A 27,928-nucleotide genomic window follows, 5' to 3' on the forward strand; every position below is an offset into this window, starting at 1 on the left:
GTGTTCTCCTAATGCCTTCAATAGCGTGGCTGCAACTGCCCACTCCTACCTTCTGGTAAAGGGAAACTTATTTAAGCACTTGAAACAGCATTTCACAGAAGCCAAGGGGAAAGTCTCAGGAAATGCAGCAAAGGGTTTACAAACCTAGTAGGAGCAACCTGTGGCCCTTCCTCAAGGTGCCTGCCAAAAACAGCACTCGGTCACTTCCAGATACCTGCTTCTTTCCTGCCTGCCTATCAACCGGGCCAATCTCAGCATCCCAACCTCAAATCCCAGCACAGCCAGACAAATAGGCCAGCCTGTCAGATTTCTTCCTTAGACCAATAAGGTGTAGCTGATAGGAGACAAACTGGGGAGGCCATCCCTTCTGTGGTGTGTGTGTGCATGTGTCTGCACACACAAAATTGCAAATATTGGGGAGAAGGCCAGCCAGTCCTCTCCACTGTGACACATCACACCCCTTCTCCGTTATTTCACCTTTTAAATTTATTTAGCCTGTAATGTTCACTTCACCTACCTAGCTGTTTTCCATTATTTTCAAATTATACATTTTTCTATATTTCAGCAACTGGGTACAGTCTTCTACATGTAGAAAAAGACAACTGATGGGATTGAAATCCTGACATTTTTATTTAATTGATTTGTCTTAAGAAGAGCAGTCAGATTTCAACTATTATTTTAAAACTAAAATCGGAAAGGTAGCAGGGTGGGCACTTTGAGGCACTATTTCACCTTTCACTTTTAAATACACTAAAATATATAGGCTAGAAAGGGATTTCAAGTTCTGTTCTGAATGGTAAACACTGGGGTTTATCTTGGCCCTAAAGTCAGTGGACTGTGGGCCCCTAGGTAGGCTGGTTCACCACTCCAAGTCTCAGTCTCCTGATCTTTAATATGCGCACGGTACCAGTATCCACGATCTAGGTCCATTACAAAGAATGAATAAGACATGGAACCACCCTCACCCCCACCCCACAGGGCCTGGTGTATAGTGGGAGCACCTGAAGATGCTGGCTCACATGCTGACCCCAAAAGGCTAGGTCTAGGGCCTCCCTGGTGGGGTAGGTGTTAAATCTCAGTGCTATCACGCTATCGGCAGTGCTGCGGCCTGAGTTCGATCCCCAGCCAAGGAGCTAACCCACATGGTGCAGCTGACCTCTCCTGTCTCACCTACTGCTCCCCTCAGCAGTATATTTCAGTGGATCTGCCTATTCTGCTCCCCACTCTGTCTCTGGTGGATCCTCTTACCCCCCACACTCCTGGCTTACACCCCGGTCTTGTATGCACAAATAAATAAAAATAAATCTTTAAAAAAATGAAAAGTTGGGTCTAATTGGTGCCTGAAAACAAAATGTCATCATAGGATGAAAAGTTTCCAAGTAAATAACCAGAAATAGTCACGCTGAACCAAGTATTATATAGACTAATTTGCTTTCAATTATTTAAAAAAAATAAACAGTTTTATACATTACATAAGTCATGTTCATCATTTGACAAATAGAAACCAAAGTAAAGTAGAACCATATGCTGGAATAGTATTCAGCCATGAAAATGAATGAAATACTGACACATGCTATACCATGGATGACCCTTAGGAACACCATGCTAGTGAAAGCAGCCAGTCACAAAGGACCACATATGATATGATCACATCCACATGAACTGTCCACGATAGATTAGTAGTGGCCTAGGGCTGGGGGGAAGCTCTGGACTAAGAGAAGGAAGTGATAGCCAAAGGGTACAGGGTTTCTTCTTGGGCTGATGAAAATATTCTAAAATTGACTGTGGTGATGATTGCATATATCTGTGCAAACTAAAGAATACTGCACTTTAAATGGGTAAGCTCTAATATCAATAAGGTTGTCAATTTTTTTTAATTGCATAGGTAGTATATATTAATTATAGAAAAATTAAAAAAATATAGAAGAGTGTATAAAAGAAAAAAAATGCAATCCCCTCAGCTCCCCACAGGTTGAAAATCACTGACATCACTGGGTGACTACTGTTTCACATACTTCTCCTTCGCCTGAGCATACCTAGACAGTTTATGGAAGTGGAATTATGCTGTGCAAGCCACACAGTAAGCTAGAGTTTGTATTTTAACATTTCAGCCCATACATCTTTACATCTTTGCATTTAGCAGATCTGTCTTCACATCTTCTCCAAGGGCCAGGCTCTGTTGAGGTTATTCTGGGCACAAGCACAGGCCTAGGCTTCCGGCCTCCAAACTTCCCAGGGAACTGGAAGCAGGTACAGACCAGCCCACCCCAGCGCCTCCCACCCGCCGGGCCTGGGCGCCATGGGTGACAGGCAGGAAATTTATGAGCAGTTGGAGTTGGCTGCTATTTGCCGAGGGCGGGAACATGGTGTGAAGCAAGGATCACACTGTGTCCGGACGGGGAGGGCCCTCGGAGGTCCCATGGGTGTGAGAGTTGCAAAGCTGTGGTCAGAACCCCCTGTGCACCAGGAAAATCTGCCTGGGGACCCTGAATTGAGAGAAAAAATGATTTACTCAAGAAAGATATGAGTTATAACTGGGAGCCAGCTCTGTGACAGGTTCAAGTCCTGCCCTGGGACAGCTTATAGCCTCACTCCAGGGAATAGCGGGAAAACACTGTTGCTGGTACATGCTGTTAGCACACCCCTCTGCAAGGCTACTCACCAGAGGAGTGACTGTGTTTGCCACGGGAGCCTCCCTGGTGTGCAGACAGCTGCCCATGCCGCTAAGAGGACGCAGGCCCTGCTCTGCAGGCCACAGCTCCCCAGGTCAGTGTGAGGTGGGTCAGTCAGGCCAAACCCCTCATTTACTGAGGCCTGTGGATGTGTTCAAACCTCAGCCAGTCAATGACACACAGACCTTTCCCATCCTAACATCCATCACATCAGACAATGTTGAGTGTAAGAGCAGGGAACCCTGGGGTCCCCCTCTGTGCTAAGATAGGGAGCTAAGACCCAGGTATCCTGGGCAAGTATAAAGTGAGCCTCTCCACGTACCTCACACTGTCCTACAGCTTTATTTGGGGTTACTCCACACACTGGAATGTAGCTCCAGGAGGGTGGGGGGCTGTTGGTCATGTCCCTGCTCTCTCCTCTCCAGGAGAATGAGGGCAAGTAAAATCCAGCCTCTTAACCTACCAGCCCCCACCCTCTCCTGCAAACTGGGAAATGTGTTTCTCCTCTGCACTTCAGAAGCACTTTGTCCTCATTCCCAACTTCTGTGCCATGAACTACTGTTGGTGCAATTGCCATCATCCCTCACTCTCCCCCTCCCCAGTTCCTGAAGGAAGGGCCCATGCTGTCTTCCACCCCTGGCCCAGGCCTAGGGACAGCAGCCAGCACAGCAGTGCTCAGTTCATCCCCATCAAGAGTGGCCTGGAGGCAGGCACAGCGCCACACTCTTGCGTGGGCTGCATTACACAATCTCTAGGAGACAGCTATTGCAGCTTCCATTTTGCAGAGGTGGAAATAGAGGCCTGGATGAAGCAGAGCAAAGCAGACCCCTGAACCCCTGGAGAGTTCGGTTTCTTTGCTGGCAAACTGGATTGGCAGGTCCAGCCATCCACCCACCTGCCACCGTCCTTGGTTCTAATGCAATCTCAGCCTTCATCCTTTGGAGCCTAAGGGAAGGTGGCTGGCAGTGAGAAGCCTGACACTCCCAGAGCCAGGGCCAGAGCTCAGAAACAGCCCACTGGGCCTGCAGGGGACAGCCAGGGAGACCTGAGACCCCTACCTCCTTGGGCTACAGGCCACTCCCTCTGGCTGCCAATCTCTGTTTTCTCTCCATGTTCTGCCTATGCATCTCCGTGCCAATTCTCTCTTGGCCTCTCCTCTATTTATCTCTCACATCCGTCAGCCTATCTGTCTTTCTTGGCCCCTACTCCACCCACCCACAGTACAGGGCACTGTGAGGGTCGAGCTGGCCCGGTTGAGGCCTGTGGCCCAGCTGCTGCAGTTTCCCATCTGCTCCCCATCCTGTGATGTTGTCCAGCCAATTCCACTTGGCTACATGCTGCTCATCCAGAACCCAGAAGCTGAAGGAGCCCATGACCTTGCCCCAAAGCCAGAGGCTGAGAGGAGCAGACAGCTGAGCAGACAGGTGGCCCAGGCAGGTGAGGTAGGCCCTGCTTCCTCACAGCTTCCCTGTGGCTCTGACTTGTGACCCTCACAAAACACCCCCACACACTACATACATACACAAGCTGCCTCCTCAGCTGGGAATTGCTCCCCTACCTTTCTTTTGCAACTCTTGGTGCCTCCCTCCCCAACAAATTCTTACCTCAATGTGACAGTGGGAGTGATGGAGCACCAACCACACAAGCCACTTCACGGCCACCGCGTTGGCCAGCAAGCCCTTGCAAAGACTATAGCATGTCCTTGGGGAGCTCCGGGAAGGAGTCTAGCTGTGACCATTTCAGGACCAGTTGGGACAGCAATAGGGTGGCTGAGAGAGGACATGAGGGCTCTGGGCAGCCCAAATAATCAAACAATTTCCATAAAAACAGTGTGCAAATGCAGTTTTGAGATGAGAAAACACCTCCACTACCCCTTCCCATTGTCCCTAAGCCCCTTGTAGGTAGTTTCTAGAGCCAAAGTGAGATCCAGGCAGGGACCACGCATCTCTCATGAGGGCTCTTTCCTTACACTCTTCAGTGATACAGCTTCCAGCTGCATTAGAGAGAGGCCAAGACTGGGAAGAAAAATGATTTTTTCACCCACATGCATGTACATACTCCCACAACACACACGTGGCACATGTACATCCACTGTCAGGCAGTGAAGCACAGCAGGTAACTGTGCCAATTATGGCATCAGATGGCTGGTCCAGTTGAAACTTGACTTCCCCATTCTACCAGCTGTGTGATTTGAGCAAGTTACTTAACCTCTCTGTGCCATAGCTTCTTCACCAATAAAAAAGAGTAACGGTAATCCACCACATGAGGTTATATGGATGACTAAACAACACAATGGCTGCAAAGCCAAGCACTGGACTTCAAGGAGTCACACATCACAGTGTGCACATATGTGTGGTGTGCGTGTCCCCCATGTGGTTCCGTGAGATAGGCACTGTAGCCCACTCAAATGGCTGGAGCCCTACTCCGTGCTGGCACAGAACAGCTACCCAACAGATACTGTGGAAGACAAGTGTAAAAACACCTCATTTTCTCATACTTCCATTCTCCCATTCATTCCCCAAATATTTGCTGAATGTTGAGACCATGCCAGGCTCCACTCGAAGCACTGGGGACCCAGCAGTTTGCAAAACAGATCAGGACTCCCACCCTCCCTGCTTGGATACCAGACCCTGAGCAAATTCCCTAGAGAAAGGAAGCCTGGTGTTTTCTGTGCCAAAACAACTTGGACAAGCCACTTCCCAATAACTGATGCACTTCCCTGCATTCTCATGCATTCTCAGTCAGTTAGTGGATGTAGTTTAGCTTCCTCTTACCAACTCAAGGTCAAACTCAGAAACACCAGTCTAAAGAAGACTCCCAAAGTCCTTTGCACTGACGATGGCCCCAAGCCCCCTTGGCTTTTCTGAGGCCCTGGCATTGCTTTTTTTTTTTTTTGCTTTTCTGTTTCTCCCACGACTAGGTCACTGGCTGGGGTGCTGAGTCCGCCACCTGCTCCAGGAACTGGCCTCCCGCTTGTTGTTTCTGTGCTGCTGCTCTGACCTGAGACACCAGGGAGTGGAGCTTGTAAGAAGTGCACAGGCCAAGGGCAGAGGCTCCAAAGAAGGTCCCAGCAAGATCTCCTATGAGCTTTCATGTGGCCTTTGTGTCCTGTAGCTTTGCACTCCCAGGCACAGGGATTTTGTCTATTTTGTTCTTCAAAGTGCCCCAGCACCTAGAACAATGCCTAGCACATCAAAAATACATAAAACTACTTTTCCTTAAATAAACATGCAGGGCCTTTGGTATTTTCTTCATCATTTTTGCTCGTGTAACAGGATACTGAACAAGAATCACCGTGTGTATCTGTGGAGGGGTGAGTGAGCCAAAGTGGGTCAATCTTCAGAAACAGCCATGCTGGCTGCCCACCCACGTCTTCTGTGTGTATGGGGGCGGTGGGGAGGAGCACCATCCTGGAGGGGGGTGATTCTCGGCAGACCGTGTCGCTGGCCTGCAGGTTCTAGGTAGGTTCACTGGGGCCACCCTCACGTGCCCAGTCGCCTGTGCCAGCCCTGCCTGCTACACAGGGACTATCTCTATGGGTTCTGACCCCAGTGGGAGAGGGACCTGTTCTGAAAGAACTGAAGACTCCAGCTGTCTCCCAGGGAGCAGCCCTTTCCACCTGGACAGGACTTGGCCTACTATGGGGGAGGCCTTCCATCTGATCCTGACAGATGCGCACACACACACACACACACACACACACGACAGCACAGGGAAAGACCCAGTGTCCTCTGCATGGAAGTGGAATTAGGTGCTGGGTGAGCAGCCCTGGCTGATGCCCATTCTCTGAGTCATGGGTGAGGCGGGGATGCTCTCGGGTTTCCCTGCCCACTTTCCTGATGGACAGGCAGTGTCCTCCAGGAACCCCCTCTAATGGTGCTTCCAAGTGACAAATCATTTCATGGCCCTCGTTCCCTTGAACTCTCCTCACCCACAGACATATTTATCCTTCCTTTACGAGAAAAGCAAAGTTTGGAGTAGGCAAGCTCTAAAAGTTACACAGCTTTCATGAGTGGCTGGGCTGAGACTCAGCCCTGGGCCCTGCGCAGGCACCCCCTGCAACTCACACCCTCACTCAGGAGAGCAGAGGGTGGTGATGGTCTAGATTCAATAACGCATGTTTCAAGGGGTGGGCCGGCCTGTCCACGATACCGCCTTGCACAAAAGTACAACCTTGGGTGACTTCTCCTCTGTGGGGGCCAGCCTCTTCATCGAGATACACAGTAATGTGGGCCTCACAGGGTGCTGTAGGATTCAAGAGAGTAACAAGCATGAGAGAGTGCAAACAGGGCAAGGTCACCAGTGGCCTGGGCTACTCACCTAGGCTCTCTGAATCTCAGTGCCATCTACTGAAAATGGCAGTATTGGCACTCACTTTGGGAGTTTTCAGGGGGAAGTGGCAAACTCATGGTACGGAGGTTAAGGTTATGAGGTTGGTTAGCCGCACTGGAAAGGAAACCACCCTGCCACAAATCAGGGTCAGTCCTCCAGAGATAAACCTCATGGCTACTCACCCTATTGTCCTCCCAGCTGAGACTCTGATGTCTGTCTTGGTTTCAGTGGAGCACCCCTTCTTTCAGGGCAGGTAGGTGTTGTCTGGGTAGGACTGACTGAACTGATGAGTCATAATGCTCTTCTCAGCAAGGCTCTTGCTCTGTCTTTGGATGCAACGAGAGGATGAAATACTCTGTGCTATGGCAGCCATGGTGCAGCCATGAGGTAAAGATCAAAAGAAATATGGACCCTCAACATTACTAAAGCCTTAGAACCCAAGAGCCACTTCCTGCTGCTTTCCTAACTGCGAAGCAAGAGCCCCTGCTGGTTTAAGCTGCTGCTTGAGGGGTCTCTGAGATCTGAAATGCAAAGCTTCCCTCAGAGATTTCAAAGAACAAGGGTGCAAGCGAGACATTTCCTTAGCTGTGTCCTTAAGTTCCTAATTCATGCTAATATTCAGCCCCAGCTACATGCATTTTAGCTGACAGAATGTCATTATTTAGTGTGTCATTATTTGGGGGCTATTATGTGACAGAAGCTGGGACACAGAAGTGAAAGGACTCACAGCCTAGCTAGAAAAGCAGGCACAGAACGAACGCTGTTTAACATAATGTAATGTGGTAGAGGGGTCATACCACGGCATGATATATCATGTAATAAATCACCTAAAAATATAATACAATGTAATGACAAAGAACGAGCTGTAGTATATCACATCATGGAGTATCACATAATGTGGCATTTTATATCATTGCTTCATAGTCCGTCATAGGATGCTTTCCTGGATTTGATCACACGCACTCCAACGATTAGGGCAGGGAGGCAGCTGAGCTATGGGTCCTGAGGAGGAGGCTGGGGTAGGGGTCAGGGAGGGCTTCCAGGAGGAGCTGAGCCTTCCAGAATAAGCTGGAGTTAGCCAGACAGACAGGGGAGAAGGGCATTTCAGGCAGAAGGGACACGATGAGCACAGAGGTCAAAAATAGCCCCTCTGGGCGAGGAGGAGTTCCGTGTTGCTAGGGTGTAAATTAGGACACAGGGAGTGACAGCCTGGAGCCAGGTCACCTGTGGGGGAGGGTCCGGTGTCCTATCAGGGAGCCTGGCCTCTACCCTTGGCCTGTGAGAGTCTCTCAGCTTTCTGAGCAAGAGAGCAAAATGGTCAGAACTGGCTTTTGGCAGAGCTGCTGGGAGGGACTCAGATGGGGACAGACCTGGGCCAGCTCCCAGGTGGCTGTGAATTCTGGGCAGAAAATAGGAGTCGCAAAATATTTATTCTGGGAGCTCAAGGGCAGGAGGGGTGCCAGAGCCTGCCAGGACCCTTCTGTTCCAGGTCTTCCCTGCACTGAGTGCAGGGGCTCAAGGCTGGGCTGTGGGAAGGGCAGGCCTGGTCACTCCAGTGGAGGGCAGCCCTGTCCTCCCATCTCCCCCCCCCCCATACACACTTATCCTCTGAAAGCCTCAGGATGGGAAAGCAATTTCTGGTCACTGGGTCAACTCCATATCATCACCAGTGGCCTGGGGTCACTGGCTGCTCCTCCTCTTGGCCTTTCTCACCTCTGGCCCTACAAACACCTACTAATCAGACAGGGAGCATGGGAGGGAGGGTGGAGTTCACAGAACAATTTCACACCCTTTATGTCATTGATCCTGGCTAGATCTGAGAGTCAGGTTGGGCAACTCCCAGGTAGGACATCTGAGCAAGGCCAGCAATCCCACACCCCAGGACAGAGCTGAGACTAGCTGGATTCCAGACCCAGACACCTGTCCAGCCGGGCCGCAGCAGGGAGGGTAGATCTCATCAGTCTGCGGTGAGCCCTTAGCCGGTGAGATTAATGGCCCTGAAATTGCCATAAACATAAATATTTGGTCCTGCTGGAGCTGCCATCTCTGCAATAGAAACTAGAAGGAGAGGGGAGAGGAGAGCAAGAGGGAAATGAATAAAGTGTAGATGAGATGCACAAATACCCTCTAAAGCCCAGAATCCTCAGCTTGTAGAAAGCTGGCCACCCACCACTGCGTGGATGCCAGGCTTCTTCCACTGCTGGGTAAGGGGCTGCCGGAACTGCTGGGCCTGATGAGACAGTGGGGGGAAAGTTCAGCAGCATTCTACTTTAGGGGGAGTGTGGGGGCAGGTAGTAAAAAAGGAAAGGGAAGACCTCCAAGACTCCCTGCCCCTGAAACGTAACCCCCACACCTCACCGCCATCCCTCTCCCTGCATCCACCTGGGAGGCCTGGACTCTTAGCTCCTCCTCAAGAATCCAGGGGCTAAGAGGAAGGTGACTAGGCTTTGCCCTCTCCCTCCCTTCCCAGGGCTGGCCTCCCAGTTGCCAGCCCTACCCCAGCACCCCTCAGGCCCTGGCGACTGCTCCCAGGAGGAGCCCAGATTCCAGGCAGACGTCTCCCAGAAGCTCCTGGCAGTAGCAGCCAGTTCTTAAAAAAGGCTTCATGTCACATTGCAATCAGCTGAGGGGCCCAGGCACTGGGCTATTTATTAATGCCACTGTTCTCCCAAAGTGTCTCCATGTTGCTCTCTGATGAGCTGATAGGAGCCCCCAAGTTTTTTTCTGGCCACCCCTCTGGGTGTGGACATCACTTGCATCAGAGTTTATGACTTCCTACTGTTCCTCTAAGACATGAACATCGATGGGGCTGGGGCTGGCTACACTGTGCCCTCACAGGCACCTTCCCTCTTGCCTGTGGCCTCCAGCCCAGGTTTAAGAAAACCCCAATTTTAACAGCTTTGAGAAGAAAAAGGAAAGCTCGGCAGCATCCAGGAGAACAAATTAGGTGGCCTTCGGGCACCTTAGGAGGAAGAAGAAAAGTCACAACTGGTGTAAGAAGAGGAAGAAACAACATTAAAAGAAAACAAGGGGAAGCAAAATAAAAACCAGAGATAAAAAGTCAAGAGAAAACAGCGGCGCCTGAGAAACAAGAATTCCAGCCGCCAACTTTTATGGCGTCCAGCCCTGTTATTCATAAGCGAGTTTCCTCTCTCACAAAGGACCTTTTGCACGGTTTTCCCTGCTGCCTCCAAACCAGCTGCTCGCGCTGTTGTATCCTGAGTGATGATGAGGCTCTGAAAGGGTTTTTTGGGAACAGATGGCCAGGGGAGAGCTGGGGAATGTGCCAGCAGAGGGCTGGGCGGGCTGCCAGGGCCTGCGGTGACTGAGTGCTTGGGCTTCCAGCTCGCGTGCTTTCCCTGCCCTCTGCCCTCCGTGGCGCCAGCAGGCCTTCCCAGCGAGCGCTCAGAACATCTGGAGTCTGGGGCTGCCAGGAGGGGGGGCCGCGGCGGCCGGGCGGGGGACCCTCTGTTCCATCTGAGCTCCCATGGACTCACCACCAGGCCCGCCTCGCAGAACAGCTAATCAAAACCACAGCGCCCGAATGGGAACCAGGCGCGCTCCCAGCTGTAGCCAGAGGCCGCCAGGCGACTTAACCCGGTGTCAGGCCTTGCTGGCGGCGCAGCGCTGGGGGTGCTCAGGCCTGATGACACCCCCCTGGCCCACCCCACCGCACCACCCCTGGTGCCACCACCAGTGGGCTATTGGCTCCCTGCAGCTAAATGGAGCCTCCACGTGCTGCAAGCAGACTGCTTACATAAGAGCTGTTGCTCAGGGAAGGCCCTGCACCCGGCAGTTGCTGGGGGTCTGGGGGAACAGGCCACCCTGCTGGGCAATGTGTGAGCTTCAGCCAGGCAGACCTCAGGAATTGGAGAGCTCAGTGTTTGAAGCTACATAAACACAGGCTCAAATAGATCCACCACTTCCTAGCCACATGGCCGTGGGAAAGTTACCATCTTTCTCTTGGCCTTAGTTTCCCCTCTGTACCATGAGGGTAGGAGTCTTAACTTGTGGGGTTAGTGTATTAAGGGGAAGTGATAATATATGTATCTGAGGGGCCTGGCACACAATGGACACATAATAACATGGCCAATGTAACTGTTGGTGGTGTCCATTAGCATGACCACTGTTGTACAGCCAAACGTGATGCGTGTTTTGGGATAGGAATCCATGAACTTGAAAAGCACAGGGCTATCCAGGTTGGCTGTGCGATGCCCCATTTAAGCCTATAGGACCAGGGTTTGGGCTGAATTGCTGGAGAGGAAGGACACTCAGAGCTGCTCATCCTCATCTGCCTTCTGGCTGGTCAGTCACTTTCAACCTGGGCACTGCCCTGTCCTGAGATGTCCCTTTCTGGGATTCTATATGATGTTATCTTGCAATTGTAAATTCACGAGATTTTCTTTCTGGCATTTGCAGAGAACATGCCAGCCTTTTTTCAAATGGGATCTTGTCTAATCTTCCATCAAAGTGGCAAAAAAGGTATTTTGGGCTCTGAATTTATGAATGAGAGAACCAGGGACCAGAGAAATTAGGTAATATGCCCATTGTCACACAGCTAGGAAATGCCAGTGCCAGAATTAAAACCCAGGTCTCCAGTCCCAAAGCTCTACTCTTTGCCTACTTTGTGGTTCTACTGAGGACTTCCTTGTACTTTTATGTGCCTTAAAGTTAAGTGACAGCGCCACAGAGAATGAAAGAAACTCTAGGGTTCTCTTGACTTTCCCAGCTAAACAGGGAGCTGGACAGCTATTAGGGACCACTTTCTTCACCAGATACCCTTTCTCCATCCTCGTGGACTGAGGACCATAATCTTCTCCAGGAGGTCCTTGAGAGGGCATTCTGACTCAAAGAGGCTTTCCAGAGGGGTTCTCTGAATGGTCTCTGCATTCCCAAGGGTGTAGTTCTCCCACCACCAAAGAGCCATAGTTCTCCACCACAGGCCCTTGTGCTCTCCCCTGTCCTCCTCTCACACCTGGTTGGTTCTTTCTTGCTACACCTGTGACTCTGAGCTTTCGTTCCTACATAGCATGTCTGTGAGTGTATGGTAGGAAGGGAGCAATTTCCAAAAGGAGAGAGGAGGAGGGAATGAAGGGAGTATGAAAGGAGAGAGGAAAACAGAACCGCAGCCTCTACCCCACCTCAAGACCACCAGGGAACATTAGAGGCCTGTGTTCTGCCTTCTGAGGAAAGCTGGCTCTGAGATCACCTGTGGGGCTCCCCAGCCAAAGATCCCTCCAGCCCAGTCCCTGCCAGACGTGTGACTAACGGTGTCAAATGTGAGAGGAGAAACGGCAGCTGAGCGAACACTCCGTGTTAGCACAAACAGCTGGCGACAAACGTCTATGTAATTGGAATGCCAGAAAAAATAAATTGCATCCATTTTTATGACTGGAAGAGAATTTGATGGTGGTTTCCCACCCACCCTCCTTTTTTCCCAGCACAGATAGACTCTGTGGGCTTTGAAAGCAAATGGTGCTTAACTCAAAAGGTTGGCCCAGAGGATTTGGAAACAGACCTCTTACCCACTCCACTTACATGTGGGAGGCAGGACAGGGAAGCGGTGGAGGCCGGGCACCCCTCTCTTGCTGGCCAAGTGACCCTGTGAAAGTTCCTCAGGAACCTCAGTTTCACTGCTTGTGCAATGGGACAAGATCAGCCGCCTCACAAGGTTGGTGGGAGGAGTTGGCAAGGTCAGAAGCCCTCAAGCGCCAGGCCCAGCATATAATCTAGGCTCAAAGGACATCAGGATTATCAGTATTCTAGGGATGCATTGCCTTGGGGTTCCAAAGGTCTTTGTGGGAGAATTTCAATCTGTGTGAAATGTCTGTGGTAGGCAGAGTTCAAATGAGTATTTAGTCATTTGGACAGAAAAGGAGGCTGAGGCAAGGTAAGACCTCAGTTCAGAAAGTTCAACTGGAAAGAGTTTAGAATTAACTTTCAGCAGCAACTTACCTTACAGAAGTGGAAACTGAGACCCCAGTGCAGTGACAATGTGCACAGCAGGTGGGGAGGAAGCCGGGGTGGTGTCCCTTTAGAGGCTCTGTGGGGGGAGGGGGACTGGATCCAGCCAGAGCAGGAGCTTTTGTGGCTCTTCCTTCCACTCTATGGGACTTGGGAACAGCCACAGAAAGAGCAGGTGTTATCGGGTCCAGACAATAAGGGGACCCTCAGAACACGTCAGCTCTCACTGACCCCCAGACCCAAAACCAACATGCCTGCTCATCTTTGTCCCCAGCATCAAAACTACAGAAGCCTGCACTCAAAATGTTCTTCCAAAGAGAAGTAAGGTCACCCTCAGATCCACCAAGAAGAAAAGCCTCTCCAGAAAGCAGCAGGGAAAAGAAGGAGGACACAGGTCCAGTAGAGCTGCACCAGTCAGCGCCTCCTCTGGCTCCTGATGAACCACAGGGTGGAAGCAAACTCTGGCCTGACAAAGCCAGCCTCCCCAACCCAGCCAGGATAGTCACATAGCTCCAGGGGTCCCTAATAGGTGCCCAGCTCCCTCTGAACATCATGGTTCAGCTCATCACTCCCCAACCCCCAACCCAGGGTCTGTGAGCCACTTGGGGGTGGGAACTCACTGGCCATTTATCATTGGGGCTTAAACTATGTCATCAATGTTAGTAGCTGTTGTTATTATTGCTCAATATCTTAAAATCGCTGGGGAAGAGGGTGTCCTAGATTGTGGGAAATTGGTCCTTTCCAATTCCACATGTCTGGCAAGGCCCACCCAGCCCAGGTGGGAATGGCCCTGCTACTCTTCTTCCTCTTTCTCTTATTCCTCCTGTCCTCAGCTCCAGGGAGTTGCTGCTTTAAAAACAGGAGCTGCGGGAGCTGCGGAAACCTGGCCCACAGCCAGGTGCTTAACATGCATTATCTCAGGCTGCAGTCAGAGTCAGAACTGAGCTCTCCAGAGCCCTTCCTCTCCTCCCTCCTGTCTCTCTGCAAGACAGACCGAAGCTTCCAAACGGGACTCCAGGGTCTTCCCTAAGGAAGGGCTGAGATGGGCAAAAGGACTTCCTTTGAGTTGATGACACATCGGTGTGTTTTCTTGCTTCTCTTCGCTTTCTATCTCCCCCATTAGGATGTGAGCCTGGCTCACAGCCATCCCCAAACCCTCAGGCTGCCCTCAGTGGAGAGGTAACAGGGCCTTGATCAGAGCCCCAAATCTATATGGTCTGTCTACAAGGACTGTGGAGGTTAAGTCCCTCCCCCTCCCCCATGAATACTCATTATGGTGTCTGTGTGCTTAGCACAGGACTCCCATGTGTTACTCAATGTAAGTGCTCAATAACATTGAATGACTCAATCAATGAGCCAAGAAGTAAATGAATCTTTAGAATACCAGGCTCCTTGGTTCTTGTTAACAAAATGAAGTCCTATGCCAGTTACTCAGGGCTACCAAGTGAGTCACTAGAGACCATCCCTGAGGACACCTTGGAACTCACCTACCTGCACAGTGACCGAGATGCAGGAAGGCACAAGCACTGGGAGTCGCGTGGTCCTTTGAACCCCTAACCTGCCAAGGCAGGATGCTGGTGCTGGGGAAGGTCTCCGATGCCCCCGCAGCTTTAGGACCCTGTCCCACTCCTCCATCTAAGTCCTCTTGGTGCAAGGACTCACCCAGGGACAGCATCAGGGGATGGCAGCTCCAGGGTGAGCCCCTGCCCAGAAGGGATGCAGATGTACACTTCCCAGTGCCCTTGTAAGGTGAGGCAAGACTGCAAGACCTTAGAATGGCTGATATGTTTCTACCATCCCTATCTACTGATGAGAAACACAGGCTCCAAGAGGTAAAGAATGGACTCAAGATGCTGCTGCTGGTAGGTGGCAAGACAGGACTTTGAATTCAGGGCTGTGTGATCTTCTTAACCACAAGTTGCCCCCTCAGGCTCTCAATCAGGATGAGGGAGATACAGGACCAGGTGGTCTCTAAGGTGTCTCAGCTTTGAGGTGATTTCAGGGGAAGCCAAAAACTCACCTCTTGGCTCCATTCACCACCCCCTTCACTCCTCTCCCAGGTATGAAGCCTCTGTCCCAGCCCAGGGCACTGCTCCAGTCAAGGGGCAGAGAAGGGAGGGGTGTCAGCACTCCTGCCTCTGGTGGGAGAGGTGAGGGCTCTCAGAGAGGGGGTACATGGGTGGAGATGGAGAACATGGTGCCTGCCCACTGCCCATCCACACTTCCCGGCCTCCTGAATGCCAGGGGAAGTTCACTTGGAGTTTACAAACCTCCTTTGTCACAGAGCACGACATGGAGCCATCAATCACACCCTTAATTTACCCGTGTCACTTTCCAGAGGAAAGCTGCCCTGTGAGCAGCCAGTGGCGCTTCCTCTCTCACCCACTTGATAAGGTTTTCATCTAATTGGTCCACATTAAATCACCTCCAGAATTGCAAACACAATTACAGCAGCGACAGTCACTGTTGGTGAGCACATGGGCCCTCTCTGTGGAGGTAAGAGTACCCACGGAGGCACCCAGGGAAGGCTCTGCCTGGCAGGGGGCTGGGGGAGGAAGGTCAGGAATGGGGGAGGGGCAGGCCAGGAAGGACCGGAGGGGTAGAAGGGGGGATGGAGGATGCCAGTCATTGGCTCCCACCACACTCCCCAAGCAGGGATGCCCAGGAAGCCAGGCATCTCTCACCGCCTCCACCCTCCTCACAAGGACACAGACTAGGTCCCAACCTCTGTCCCTCTAGCCTCTCAGACACAGAGTTCCAGAGGTTGCCCTAAGTTTCACTTTGCACTTCCTGGCAATGACCCCCAACTGGAAATGCGGGAAGCACAGCCCATCTGGGAACACAGCTGTCCCCAGCATCTTTCCACGCACACACGTGGATTTCTCAAACGCTGGCCAGGAGAGCGTAAGGCTTTGTGTCAGCTGTTCCCTCTACCCTAGATGTGTTCCTAGCTCCTCTGCCTGGTGACCTCCCAGTTGTCCTGCCAGTCCTGCTCAAACACCTCTTATACCAAGATGCCCTTTCAGGCTCCCTTGAGCAGGAGAAGTGACCATCCTTCCTCTGCCTGGCCTTTCACTGGCCCTGACACAGGACTGGCATACCCCCACCCCCCTTACAACACTGTCCCTCCCTTGTCTACTGGCAGGAGGGTCTCTGGTTCTTGTGAGCTGTGTGTGGATAGGGATCATAGTTTGTCATCGCTATACCCTTGCCCAGCATGCATGACACATGGTCGGGGCTTAGCAAATCTTTCTAGCACGAATGAATGAATATCACCTTCAAACACAGCCTCAGGTAGCCCACAGGCCAAGTCATATTCCCCAGACATGCCGAAGGGCCCTCCTCAGCTGTCAACCAGCTCAGAGAATCTCATCCTGATATGACATCTATTAGGGGTTACGTGGGGAATTCAGCACCATAGCACATAAGACAGAAGAGCTTCAGAGACAAGCCACCTCTTCTTTCTGTGACAGGCAAGTCCGGGCCCTGAGGTGACTATCCAAGGTACCCAGCATCCTCTTTACCAGGAGTAGGATCATACCCATAATCCCAGAGATATTAGGGACTCTGAAACAGAGACGACCCCAGCAAGACCCCAGGGTGGATCTCACCGGCCTCTTTGGAAGTCTCGGTGCACAGGGGGGCACCCAAGTTCTGTCCGCACCTCCCCTGTCCGTCTCAGGAGATGGTGCCAAGGGCACTTACCTTTCGTTTCTTGGCACGTCCCTCGGCCTGCAGGGTGCGGGTGCAGCGCTGCACGCACTCGGAGAAGCTGAGGTTGCTGTGGTCGGCGCTGTAGTCGAGATCAGCCAGCCGCGCCAGGGACAGGATGTAGTTACAGGCGATCCTCAGGATGGCCAATTTGGACAGCTTCTGCCCATATGAGTAACATGGCACCTGAGAAATAAGAAGGTGTCAGGAGGGGCTGTAGGGTTCTTTGTGCTGAGTAAAGCCCCCAAGGGGTACCCCAACCAGCCTCCTGCTGCCCAGGCACTCAGACACTGCAGATGTGGCCAGGGTTGCAGGCTAGAGCCACATCTGTAGCCTCTGAGAAGGTACTGCTGAGCACCAGAGGAGGCCTGTCTAATCCTTTGACCTAGATTTATTCTCTGTTCTAAGCACCTGCTGTTTACACACTCTCATCTCAGCTTATCCACTCAAATTCTGGCAAGTCTTCACGTTCCCATTTTGCAAAGGAAGAAACTAAGTCTGGATGAAGTACAGTGAACTCCCTTGTGGATGGTGCTTTGGAGTTGGGTCCTCCACCAATCCCAGAGGAGAAGTCTCTGGGAGAACATTTTCTTTCAACTGACATTCCATCACTCACTCATTCAGCTACACTTGTTTGGCTGGACATCAGGGGGTCCAACACTGAATAATCATTTGATTCCTGTCTTCAGAGAACTCATGCTCCAGGGTGATGCCATCCCATCTGCGCAGTTAGGCACCTGGTACTCCAGGAACACCAAGAGAGGCGGCAGCACTCAGTTAGCAGGCCCACTCGGTTGGTGTACCTATGCTTCTCTCTTTCCCTCTGGACCTGGGAAGCTAAACACTAACAGCCCCAAGCAGACTTGACATATGACTCATTATCAACTACTCTCAATAAATGCACAGGGATTCATACTGGATGGCACCTCCAACTTTTTAATGTCTCCACCAATGTTCTTTGTATGTGCAAAGAGCCAAGGGGACTGCAGCTGAGTTCTGTGCTGTGACATGGAAACGTCACCACGAAGCCCATCGACAGGGGCTAACCCACAGACTCTATAGTTGCTATGGCGCTTGCCCAACAACCAAGACTCCAGGCTTCCCCCTCACTGTAGCTCTCCAGGGAGGCTCCTGAGAGGGCCCAGGACAAAGATCCTGCTCATTTCCCACCTCCTGCTGGTGCCGAGATGGCAGCCCATGCTTTTGAAAAGTTTGCTGTCACCTTTAAAAATCTTCCAGCGACCAAGGGGTTGCCCCTTGCCAGACTAGGAAACCCAGGGAGGGGCAGGGAGGCAGCAGAGAAAACCCTGTCATGCCCCCTTCCCACCCCCAACTCCCAGACAGGCCTCAGCTCAAACCCATCCAAGAAAAGTCACAGAACAATGCACTTTGCCTGTTCCCAACCAAAGTCCAGAGAATCCTGCTTTATCAGCCTGAGTAAACAAACAAGGTCTGGAGGACAGAAAGTTTCCTGGGAGTCCCAGGGCAGAGGAGGGGGTCACAGGGGTTGGCCTCACACCTCTGCCTCCCCTGCACCCCAGGCTGGGGGTGCCTCTCTGGTGCAGGCTCCAAACACTGGGCACAGCTCTGCGAAAGTGCTGATTCCACCCAGACACTAAGCTGGGAGAGAACCAGCACTTTGAGCCCTTGGCCCCTGAGCAGCTAGGCTTCCCAGCCAGTAGGCCAGTGGGGAGCAGGGATCTCAGGAGGAATCTTCACGTGGAGATCCTGGGTCAGTGTGGGACTACTAGGTAACAGAGGAGCCAAGGCCAACCTAGGGCTCCTGTGCCAGGTTGTGGGCCAGTTTCATTCCAGATTTCTCACTCTGTCCCATTACTTCTGTCAAAGTCCAGGTCTAACTAGAAACTGTTTACTGAGCTCTGCTTGTCTATCTGGCACTGTGGGATCATTTACAGTTTTATCTCATTACAGTTTTATCTCATTTAAAATCTTCCCCTAAATAAAGATTGTTATCTCATCTGCACAGGAGGAAGCAGAGGTGACATATTAGGCCCCAGGTCGCTCAGGTAAGACCTGGATGGAGCATCTCTGCTCCCAATAGGCTAGCTTGGAGGTACTCACATGCCCTTATGCAGGTCCATAACCTTAGGGGACCTCAGTTTCCTCATCAATAAAATGGGCATCAGAATACTTGCTACGTCAGATGGGATCACGGTGAGTAAGTCCGGGAAGGTGTCACAGAGAAATGAAGGCAAGAGGTCTCCACCTTCCTACCTGTGTGCCAACTCTAACCCACCCTTCAGAGACAGCCTAAGACTCCTTCTGGGAAAGCCCAAGACCCCTGGACCCAGAAAACTCCAACATCACTGCATTCACGACACATAGCTGAGATCTGGATTCCATTTAAAATTACTCTCTAGGGCCTCCCTGGTGGCGCAGCAGTTGAGCGCTAGGTCTCGAAGCTGCCCGCAGCCTCTGCAGTGCTGGTTCAATCCCCGGCCTCAGGGCGAGGGTCCCACATGGCGCACAGACCTGTCCTGCAGCCCACTGCTCCCCTCAGCAGTGTACTTCGTCAGTCTGCCTGCTCTGCTCTCCACTCTGGCTCTGGTGAATTCTCTCACCCTCCCGCGCTTCTGACTGTACCCAGTGCTTGTATAAATAAATAAATTTTAAAAATAAATAAAATAAAATTATTCTCTAGGCTTCTCGTATCAGAGTACTGGATTCCTGGGCAAAGCTACTAGAGGTCTATTTTAAATATGTTATTTAAAATCTCAACCTTCTACCCGGCAACAAGTCTGGACCCTGATAACCTGGTCTTAGTAGTTAAAAGCCATGGTCCCAGGGCCAGATGGGACTGGGTACAGACCCTGATTACTTGCTCAGTCTTTCCAGAAGCATCTTTACCTCTAAAGTGGGAAGGCAGCGCTGCATTTCACAGTCAGGGCCACAGGTAAGGCACTTTGCCCAATGCAATGTGGTGCAACAAGCAGCAACCCTGGTGACTGTGGACCTGAGAGGGCAGGAGAGAGCCCTCTGTCCTCCCTAACCCACCTGGATAGAGTCCAGTATGCAAGCAGGCCTGTCTTCCCTTCCCTAAGAAAGTGTGCATAGCTGTTGTGGGGTCATGGCTCCCTGGCACCTTATGGGTCTGGGTTTGAGGTAGGTGCTAGGCTGGGAGTGCCAACCCCATAACCCCTCCTGGGCCAGCCTAGTTCACTCAGTGAGGACACCCTGGCAAATGGCAGACACCACTTGCCCGGCATCTCCTTCACAAAGAGGCACCTCAGTGGGTCCCAAAGACTTCTCACTGCTGCCCAGGCCTCTGCCCCACAAGGCCACCCCTTCTCAAGACTGAGGGCCTTTGTGCTTTGAGGAGAGGAGATCCATGCACACACGCCAGATGCCCAAGAGTGAGCACAGCCTTGAGCCAGAAGGTTCTGCCAGGAGGCCAGGCCCATAGCTCTGGCTCCTCCCCTCACCCACCCAGCAAGTCCAGGCTTTCCCTTCCACCCCCTCCCACCTGGCCCCGAGCAGCCCTGCATATGGGCCAGGCCCAGCTGTGCACACATGGCCTTCACATGAGGCAGCAGGGAGGGCCCTACGCAGCTGGGCTGGTGGCATGTGCTGTGGCCTGACCATCTGCCCCGCACACCGATCATCCTGGCCCCAGGGCCATGCACTCCCCTCCCAAACCAGAAGGCCTCTCCCCAACCTGCACCTCCACGGTTTAGCAGAATGCCCTAACCGCCTTCTGCCTACTTCCTAGTTGAGAGGATAATGTGTTATCCTACGAAATAGGATGCTGCCTGGCCTCCCTGTGCTGAGGATCAACAGCTCCAGGGTGGTCAAGAGGCTGAGGAGCAGAGCTATGAAGGGACAAGTTCCTGGCACAACTCATTGACTGACCCAGATTCAAATCCAGACTCTACAATGACAGCAGCACACTGCTTTGCAGGCTATGGCTGCACCATGCCAAGACAGTGCCAGCACACTGGGGCCCAGTGAGTGCAAACCAGGGAGATGTGCAGTGCAAAACCCACGAAGCCACTTGCAGTCTCCAAAGGCCAGAGACCTGGACCAACTTATATAAATTCTGACATGGGGGGTGGGAGGAAAGGAATATGATGACAATACCTTCTCATTCAATGAACTAATACACATGATATGCTTGGCACAGAGTCTGGCATAAAATAAACACTCAATGAATGGTCATCCCTATGATTGTTATTAAAATAATTAAAGAACATTTATTTCTACATTGTCAAGGCCTGGCCCAGCACCGAGGACTTTGTAGATGCTCAAGAAATGTTCACTCCTCCTGTAGCTTCCATTCCTTTCTTCATTTTTTCTTTGGAAAGAATTTGTGTACTCCCTGTGTATAGGGTGTCATCAAAATTTTCCAGTTTTAGCAACTGAGGCCCAGAGGGCGAAAGTGACTTGTCCACAGTCACACATGATTAAAATCCCAGTCTCTAGCCCCCCAAGGCTGGTGCTCTTCATACCTTACCAGGAAGCTGCTCAGGGAAATAAAGGCCACAATCCCAGAAGTGACTTCAGTGCAGTATCAACCAAGGCCTTATCTCAGGCAGAACTGTCCTCCTCCTTCCCTCAAGGCCACATCCAAAAGTAAAGTGCAGGGTGTACACACACACATGCATTCTCCACGTGGAGGCTAAAGCCTCCACGGAGCTCCCTTGGGAACCAGGGCTCTCTCCATTGGATGGGTGATATGGTGGGTGTGACCTTGGCCCCAGGTTCTGTGATCAGAAGGCTCCCAGCTATGTTTCTTGCCCTCTCATATAGCAGGCAGGTGCCCTTGATGGCTTAGCAGCCTTTCCAGGAAAGGGAAAGAGTGGTTGGGCAAGAGGGAACAAAGGAGCAGGCCCTGTGCAGCCACGCATTTGTGGATGTTCTTGGGCATGCATAATGATCATGTGAGTGCACACGGGTGTGTGTACCTGCATGCCTGTGCATACATGCCCTCTACCTGAATTGGTTTCTTTTATATAGAACTTCCCCACAGAAAGTGAAGAAGGCCAGGATCATACTCTCTTCTCAGAGTTAGCTGGGTATACACCCAGTCTCCAATTGTGACACTCCATAGGTGGGTGTGGGGGAGCCCATGACACTGATGTGGATGGCACCATGGGAAGCATTTAGCCAGGTGGGCATTCCAGAAACAGCCGGCATCTTCCCTAGCCCACTAGGTTATTTATACAAGTCTCCTCCCTTCTCTAGACCTGTTTTCCATCCCACAGAATGGGACGTTAGGGTCAAATCAGATGGAACTTATTATCGAAAGAAACGAAAACCACTGGACAAATGAGATGTAGTACAACACTCAGAGGTCATGAATATTCTCTCACTTGGAACTGAAAGAGGCAGCTGGAGGGGTCGAAAGGGTGCTGAACTGCAGGCCGCAGGGCCTTCATGCCTGCCCTGTACTGCTACTCACCAGCTATGATGCTCTAGGCACGTGTCCGCCCCAACTTGGGAGGTGTTCCCTAGTGGCAAGGAGAGGGGGTAGACAGGCATCTCTGTGCTCCTTTGTCATCCTTCTGTCCTGGGGGGTAGGGGATGGCAGGACGCTGTAGGCTGCTGTGCTCTCCAGGCATTTAGATACACAGCCCCTGCCCAAGTGTGGGCAGGACCCCTCCATTGGACCTACTGCCTAGTGTTTCAGTTGGTGTGGGTATGGGCAGTGTCCCAGTCTGGTCTATGACAGCTCCCTGACCTTCCACCCTGACCAAACCTCTTATCCAAACCCAAGCAAGACATTGGCTCAAAAGTCATCAAGCTTCTTTCCTCAAGAGTTCAATTCCCTTCCCATGGGTAGACACAGGAACCACTGCTCACCCCACTCACAGGAGGAAGGCAAGAGTGTGATCCAAAAAGAAAATCATGTTTTCTCACCAGCTTTGTTGCTGGCTAAAGCCCAGAGAGGCTAAGTGACTGTCCTGCAGTCACACTGGAAGTCAGTTGCAAAGCAAGTAAAAACCCTGACCATTCAAACCAGTTACATCCACGCCCAGCCCTCCACCATGCCCTGTGGGGTGGGGGCAGTGAGCACGTACCACTCTCTTCTTAGATCTCCCTTCTCTCTGAGAATATGAGACCCTTAGAACCCTAGGAAAGTCCCAATCTTGTCTAAAGTGGAATTGTAAAACTGCTCTTCCCCACTATGGGCAACTCTTGGGCAAATATTTTCTCCCTTATTTATCTGGTGAGGGCAGCCCCTACCAATCCCAAACTGAGAAGCACCTGACCCACCCCACAACTAGGCTCTGAAGATCCCCCAACTAACCGGCAGAGGAGCCTGCCTCACCACAAGGTGAAGGCCTGCAGAGGAGATCTCCTGGGAAGACTCACCAATTACTAAAGCAGCTTTTGCAGAGTCCTAAGGAAACCTAAGTACAGGGACAACCTTGCTGGGAACCAGGACAGAAGACGACTGACAGGCTTCCCCAAAGCCCCATGCTTTTTTCCCCTGCAACCCCAGGACCACCCCTCCACAGCATTCCAGACCTCCCAAGACCTGGATCAAGCCAAATGCCCCAAAGGGAAGGGTCTTCCTTCCTTCTCCGCCCGCAGCACAGTCCCACATTCCCCTTCTTCACTCCCCACCGCGCCCAAGGGACTCCTGGAAACCAATGAACTCGCTGCCATAAAAGTGAACTATGAGGGCTGAAGTCAGGCGCGCAGACAGGATCGCGGGAGGGAAGGAAAGGGGACCAGGGCGTGCCGGGCCAGAGATCTCCAGCCTTCCCCCTCCACTTTGCAAACTAAGAGCCAGCGCTGTAGCAAAGCTCCCAGCCCCAGCAAGGGCCAAACCTGTGTGGATCCTAGTTCCCACCATGTGGGGACAGCTCTTCCCTCACACCCTCATCCTCCAAAGTCCCCGACCATTCATTCACCCACCCACTACGGCAATCGTGCCCGGCCGCCCTGAGGGTGTGCACCGCAGCCAGCCGGTACCTGCTTCCTGAGCGCCTCGAAGGCGGCGCTGATGGTGTGCACTCGCGTCCGCTCCCTGGCGTTCGCTAGGAGCCTCCGGGTCTGCTGCAGGGCTTTGATCTCCGACGAGGCGGCGGTAGCTTCGCCCGGCCGTTTCCTAGGCGACGCGGAGGAATCCGGGTGGTTATTGTAAATTACGTGTGAAATTGACGAGTAGGAACTTTCCCCAGGGCGCGTGGGGGGCGCGGGGCGCACGGAGGACTCCGGGGGCGCGGGGGGCGCGGACAGCGCGGGGCGTGCAGGCGGTGCGCACAGCAAGATGCGGGGGCGCAAGCCGGGCTCTCGGAAAGGCGGTGCGTCGGGACCTCCAGGTACCTGGCCCTGGGGTGCGGGCGGCGGCGGCGGCGTGGGGAGTCCCGGCCCCACCGCGCCCAGAGCAAAGCCGCGTTTTCGCGCGTCCAAGACCTCCGGCGCCCGGGCGCCTCCGCGCTCCCCCGCAGCGTCCGAGGCCCCACCTGAAGGAACGGCCGGCGCCGCCGGGGCGGGCACCGGGGCCGAGACGGGCTGCAGCCGCTGGGTCCTGTCCCGCAGCCCGTTGGTGGCGGCGGCGCCGTGTTCGGGCGCTTCCAAGTCCAGCCGGAAAGTTTTATAGCCGTTCACGCGCCGCGCCGGCTCCTTGCCTTTCCGCTTGAGCTTCTTGAGACCGTTGAGCTCTTTCACGCACACGGTCTTCCAGGGCCCGTCCTCGAGCACCGGGATGTGCTTCATGGCGCGGGCGGCGCGCGAGGCAGGGGCGTGGGGTTGCCCGGGACGCGCGCCCGCAGCGCTCGCCCTGCACGCCGCGCGCCGGCTCTGCGCCTCGGAGTCTCGGGCTCGCCCCCCTTTTCTCTCCCTCCCTCCTCCCCCCCTCCCTGCTTTTCTCCCCCTCGCCCGGGGCAGCTGCGCCGCCGGCTCCGCGAAGCCGCCGGGCTGTCGGTTCCCGGAGCGCTCAGAGTGTCATCTGAAGTCGCGGCCGCCGCGCCAGCGTTTCTGGAGCACGCCCGCTGCGCTCCATCTGTGTTTGTTTAGCCTCAGTTTACACAGAAGCCCGGTTCGCGAGATCAGTCAGCGCCGCCGCCCGGAGAGGAGGCAGCTCCCGCCGCCGCCTCGCCAGCCCCGGCCGCCCGAGCGCGAGCGCCTTTAAAGAAACAGGAAGCATTTTTCAAAACAGCTGGGCCGCCGGCCGCCTCCTTTGTCCGCGTCCTCCCTGCCTCCCCCCACCCCCATCCCTTCTGCCCAGAACCTGCCTCCGCCGGCGCTCGCTCCCCGCCCCCTACTCAAGTCCGGGGCGCTTCGGTGTTCCCAGAGGCTGGTTAGCGCCCCACCGTCCTGCCCCGAGCACGTGGCTCCCGAGCCCTTGGGCCCACCCCCACATCGGAGCTGGGTCTTCTCCACCCGGCCTTGCTGACCTCTCGTGGACGCGGCAATGTCCGCTCGCATCCAGCACCTCCTTCGACACCCCTGCACCCCAACTCGCCAGCTGAGGAGGGAAAAAGAGCAACGACTTCTGGGGAGATCCATGAGGGAAGGAACAGGCTGTGGCGTTGGCCTTGACCCTCACTTCAAGGGTCCTGTCCAGTCTGGAGCAGGGAAGCCAGGGGTAAAATGCCAAAGAGTTAGGGAGACCGAGGTTCTGAAAGGAATTTGCTTTCCCACAGTCGCACAGAGAATGGAAGAGGCCAAGGAGGCCAAGGAGAAAGGCGCTTAGAGTTCAGACAGACTTAGCATCTGTGAGAATCCCTAGTCATCTCACTCCAGGTTACCCACTAAGCTGCATTTACTCATCTCGAAATGAAAAATCCCCCCCCCAAAAAAAATTAATAATAAAATCACTGCCTAAGTCACAGCATTTAATTGTTGTGAGGAATTAAGCCGTGTAGGCACTTAGAGGATACTAGTCAAATGATAGCTTTAGTTCTTAATAGAAGCAGTTGAGGCAAAATAGCTCCCAGAGGTAGATTTGCTTGGTTCAAACCAGCCCTGGCACTTAGAAACTGAGTGACCTTGGGCAAGTCACTGAACCTCTCTGTGCCTCTCTTTCTTCTTCTAGAAAATGGAAGTAATAATTGTACTTTCCTTCCAAGGTGACTGTGAAGATTATCTGATCATGTATGTGCAAAGCACTGAGAGTGGTGCCTGGCAGAGAGATCTACAGGAGTTCTTGGCGAAGGGCAGACATCCACTGCCCAGACCCTTGGTCCTCTGTGACACACCACTGGAGATTCTAGAGAGAAGAGGTCAAACTAGTGTGCCCAGGCGTTACCCATGGCCTACTTCCTAAGGCCCTGAAGAGCAGTACATTTCTCTATCCACTCTCTGGCAGTTTCTCCTCATTGTGGTAGGTACTAACAGCAACTTGGGAGGAGAAAACAGACCTTTAACCCTGGCTTTGGATACTGGCCTCTGCAGCCACTGGTATCTTCACCTTTCTGCTTTCATTCCTCCACTGCCACTCCCAAGCCCACCAGTGGGCTTTCTCCAGGGACAGTTCAGAGCAGAGTGCCCTCCCTCCTTCCAGGGAGAATGCCCTGGGATGGGTGAGGGGGAAAGGTGTGGTGATATGCAGGGACCTGGAAGGTAGGATGGGGTCTGGGTCAAGGGCAGGAGCATAGACCTGGGGTCAGACCTGGACCTTGGCTTTTCGGCTATCAAGGCCCGTAAGACATTTCATCCCCCTGGGGTTCTGTTTTCTCATCTGTCCTTGCAGATGATAATTCTGTCCAGCCAACCTCTCAGGGTATTTGGGAAAATAAAGAGAGATCATGGATTTAAAAGAACTTTGACATCAGGTTTCTAACATCCACACATGCATTCACCCATATTCACACACATACACACACACACACACACAGAGAGAGAGAGAGAGAGAGAGAGAGAGAGAGAGAAAGAGAGAGAGAGAGAGGCACATGGTTTTCTAACTATAGTAAATATAAAGTCTCCTTTTTTCTGCACGGATGGGTCTCAGTATCATAAAATGTATGCTCCCTGAGGTACCCCCTTCTCTGGACACTCAGCGTCTGCACCTTATCTCTAGCCTGAAGACCAAAGGTGCACCCCATCGTCTTGTTCTTTTCTACCACGCTACCCAAGACCCTACTGTCTTAACCTTTGCTTGCAGGCCCCCCACATCTTCCCTATGCAGAGCATGCTCTCCCTTCACCTTACATGACCACTTCAGTCTCCCCTTCTCTGCAGTCTCCCCTCCTTCTGTCACCCTTGGCAGATCACTACACACACACACCCCACACACACACGTGCACACTGGCCTCTGCACATCGTGGCTCACAATTATTGCTGCAACTCATCCTCCACTGTTGACCTGTTGATGCCCAGAGTTTGTGAGCTCCTGAGAGCCCCCTGTTTCCTTCCTCTCTGTCTCCAAAGTATTGCTGAAGGGCCAGCAACCTCATGCTCTTTACAGCAACCTCATGCTCCAGATAGCAAACAGTGACTCGCCCATTCCTGTACTGTGCTGGTCTCCATCTAGCCCCAGTGGCAGAGATGGAGGGAAAGCCAAGTCCTTCTTCCCAGGGTTGCTAAAGTACTCTCTGAACCTCAGTTTCCTCTGTAAAATGATCACAGTCATGTGCTTCATAGGGTGAGCATGAGGCTACATGTACAGCATTGAGCGTGGTGCATTAAGTAGAGCTGGCACTTTGCTCCAAGCATCTGCCCCCAGACTCAGGGTATAGGCTGGGGTGCCCATGGACACTTGGGGCAGGACTGAGAACTGACCATAAATAGGCCAGGCTATACTCCAAAACCACGTCTTGGTTGAGTATCAGTGGGTCCACTCCTGCCAATCCTGAGCCCCTCAGCAACTCCCCCAAATTAGAGGAGATCCCACTGTGATCCTATGGGGTAGGAAGAGGGGGGCGGAGAAGATAGGAAGAGTCAGCTGTGCTAGGTGGAGGTAGAGTGGGTCTCAGGCGGTTTCCAGTCTCCCAGGACACTCTCGTCTTCCCTCGCCATAGGGAATTGCTTCTGGTCAAATGTCAGAGCCTCAGAGTTGGCATCAAGCAAGGCTAGAAGAGATCTTTTCTTTGCCACTTATCAGCTGTGACTTTGGGCAGCCCCTTCTCTGAATCTCTGTTCATTATCAGGGCATTGTAAAATGGAATGGTATGTTCAGGAACAGAAGGGAAAGTGTAAAAGGCCCAGAGGCAGGGTCTCTATTATTGTCATTCCCAATCTTCCAGGTGGTAGACCTTCAAAGTCCAGGCTAGCTGCCCACAGTGCCCTAGCCTAAGTGAGGTCAAACCTGCCTCCCAGGGCTCCATTTGGCTTCCCCT

The 27,928-nt window shown here is 52.7% G+C and overlaps 1 protein-coding gene across 1 annotated transcript; it reads right to left on the bottom strand.

The window, feature by feature from the left end:
* Positions 1–3,874: 3,874 nt before the first annotated feature.
* Positions 3,875–24,365, bottom strand: ATOH8 (atonal bHLH transcription factor 8; the record flags this gene model as incomplete). The annotated part of the gene is made up of 4 exons (XM_084234815.1): positions 3,875–4,067; positions 13,738–13,832; positions 16,674–16,865; positions 23,619–24,365. 4 exons carry the CDS (start codon positions 24,363–24,365, stop codon positions 3,875–3,877), a joined length of 1,227 nt encoding a protein of 408 aa, XP_084090941.1.
* Positions 24,366–27,928: the final 3,563 nt, after the last annotated feature.

Source organism: Talpa europaea (assembly GCF_964194135.1).
Source record: "Talpa europaea genome assembly, chromosome: 6".
Classification (NCBI taxonomy): Eukaryota; Metazoa; Chordata; class Mammalia; order Eulipotyphla; family Talpidae; genus Talpa; species Talpa europaea.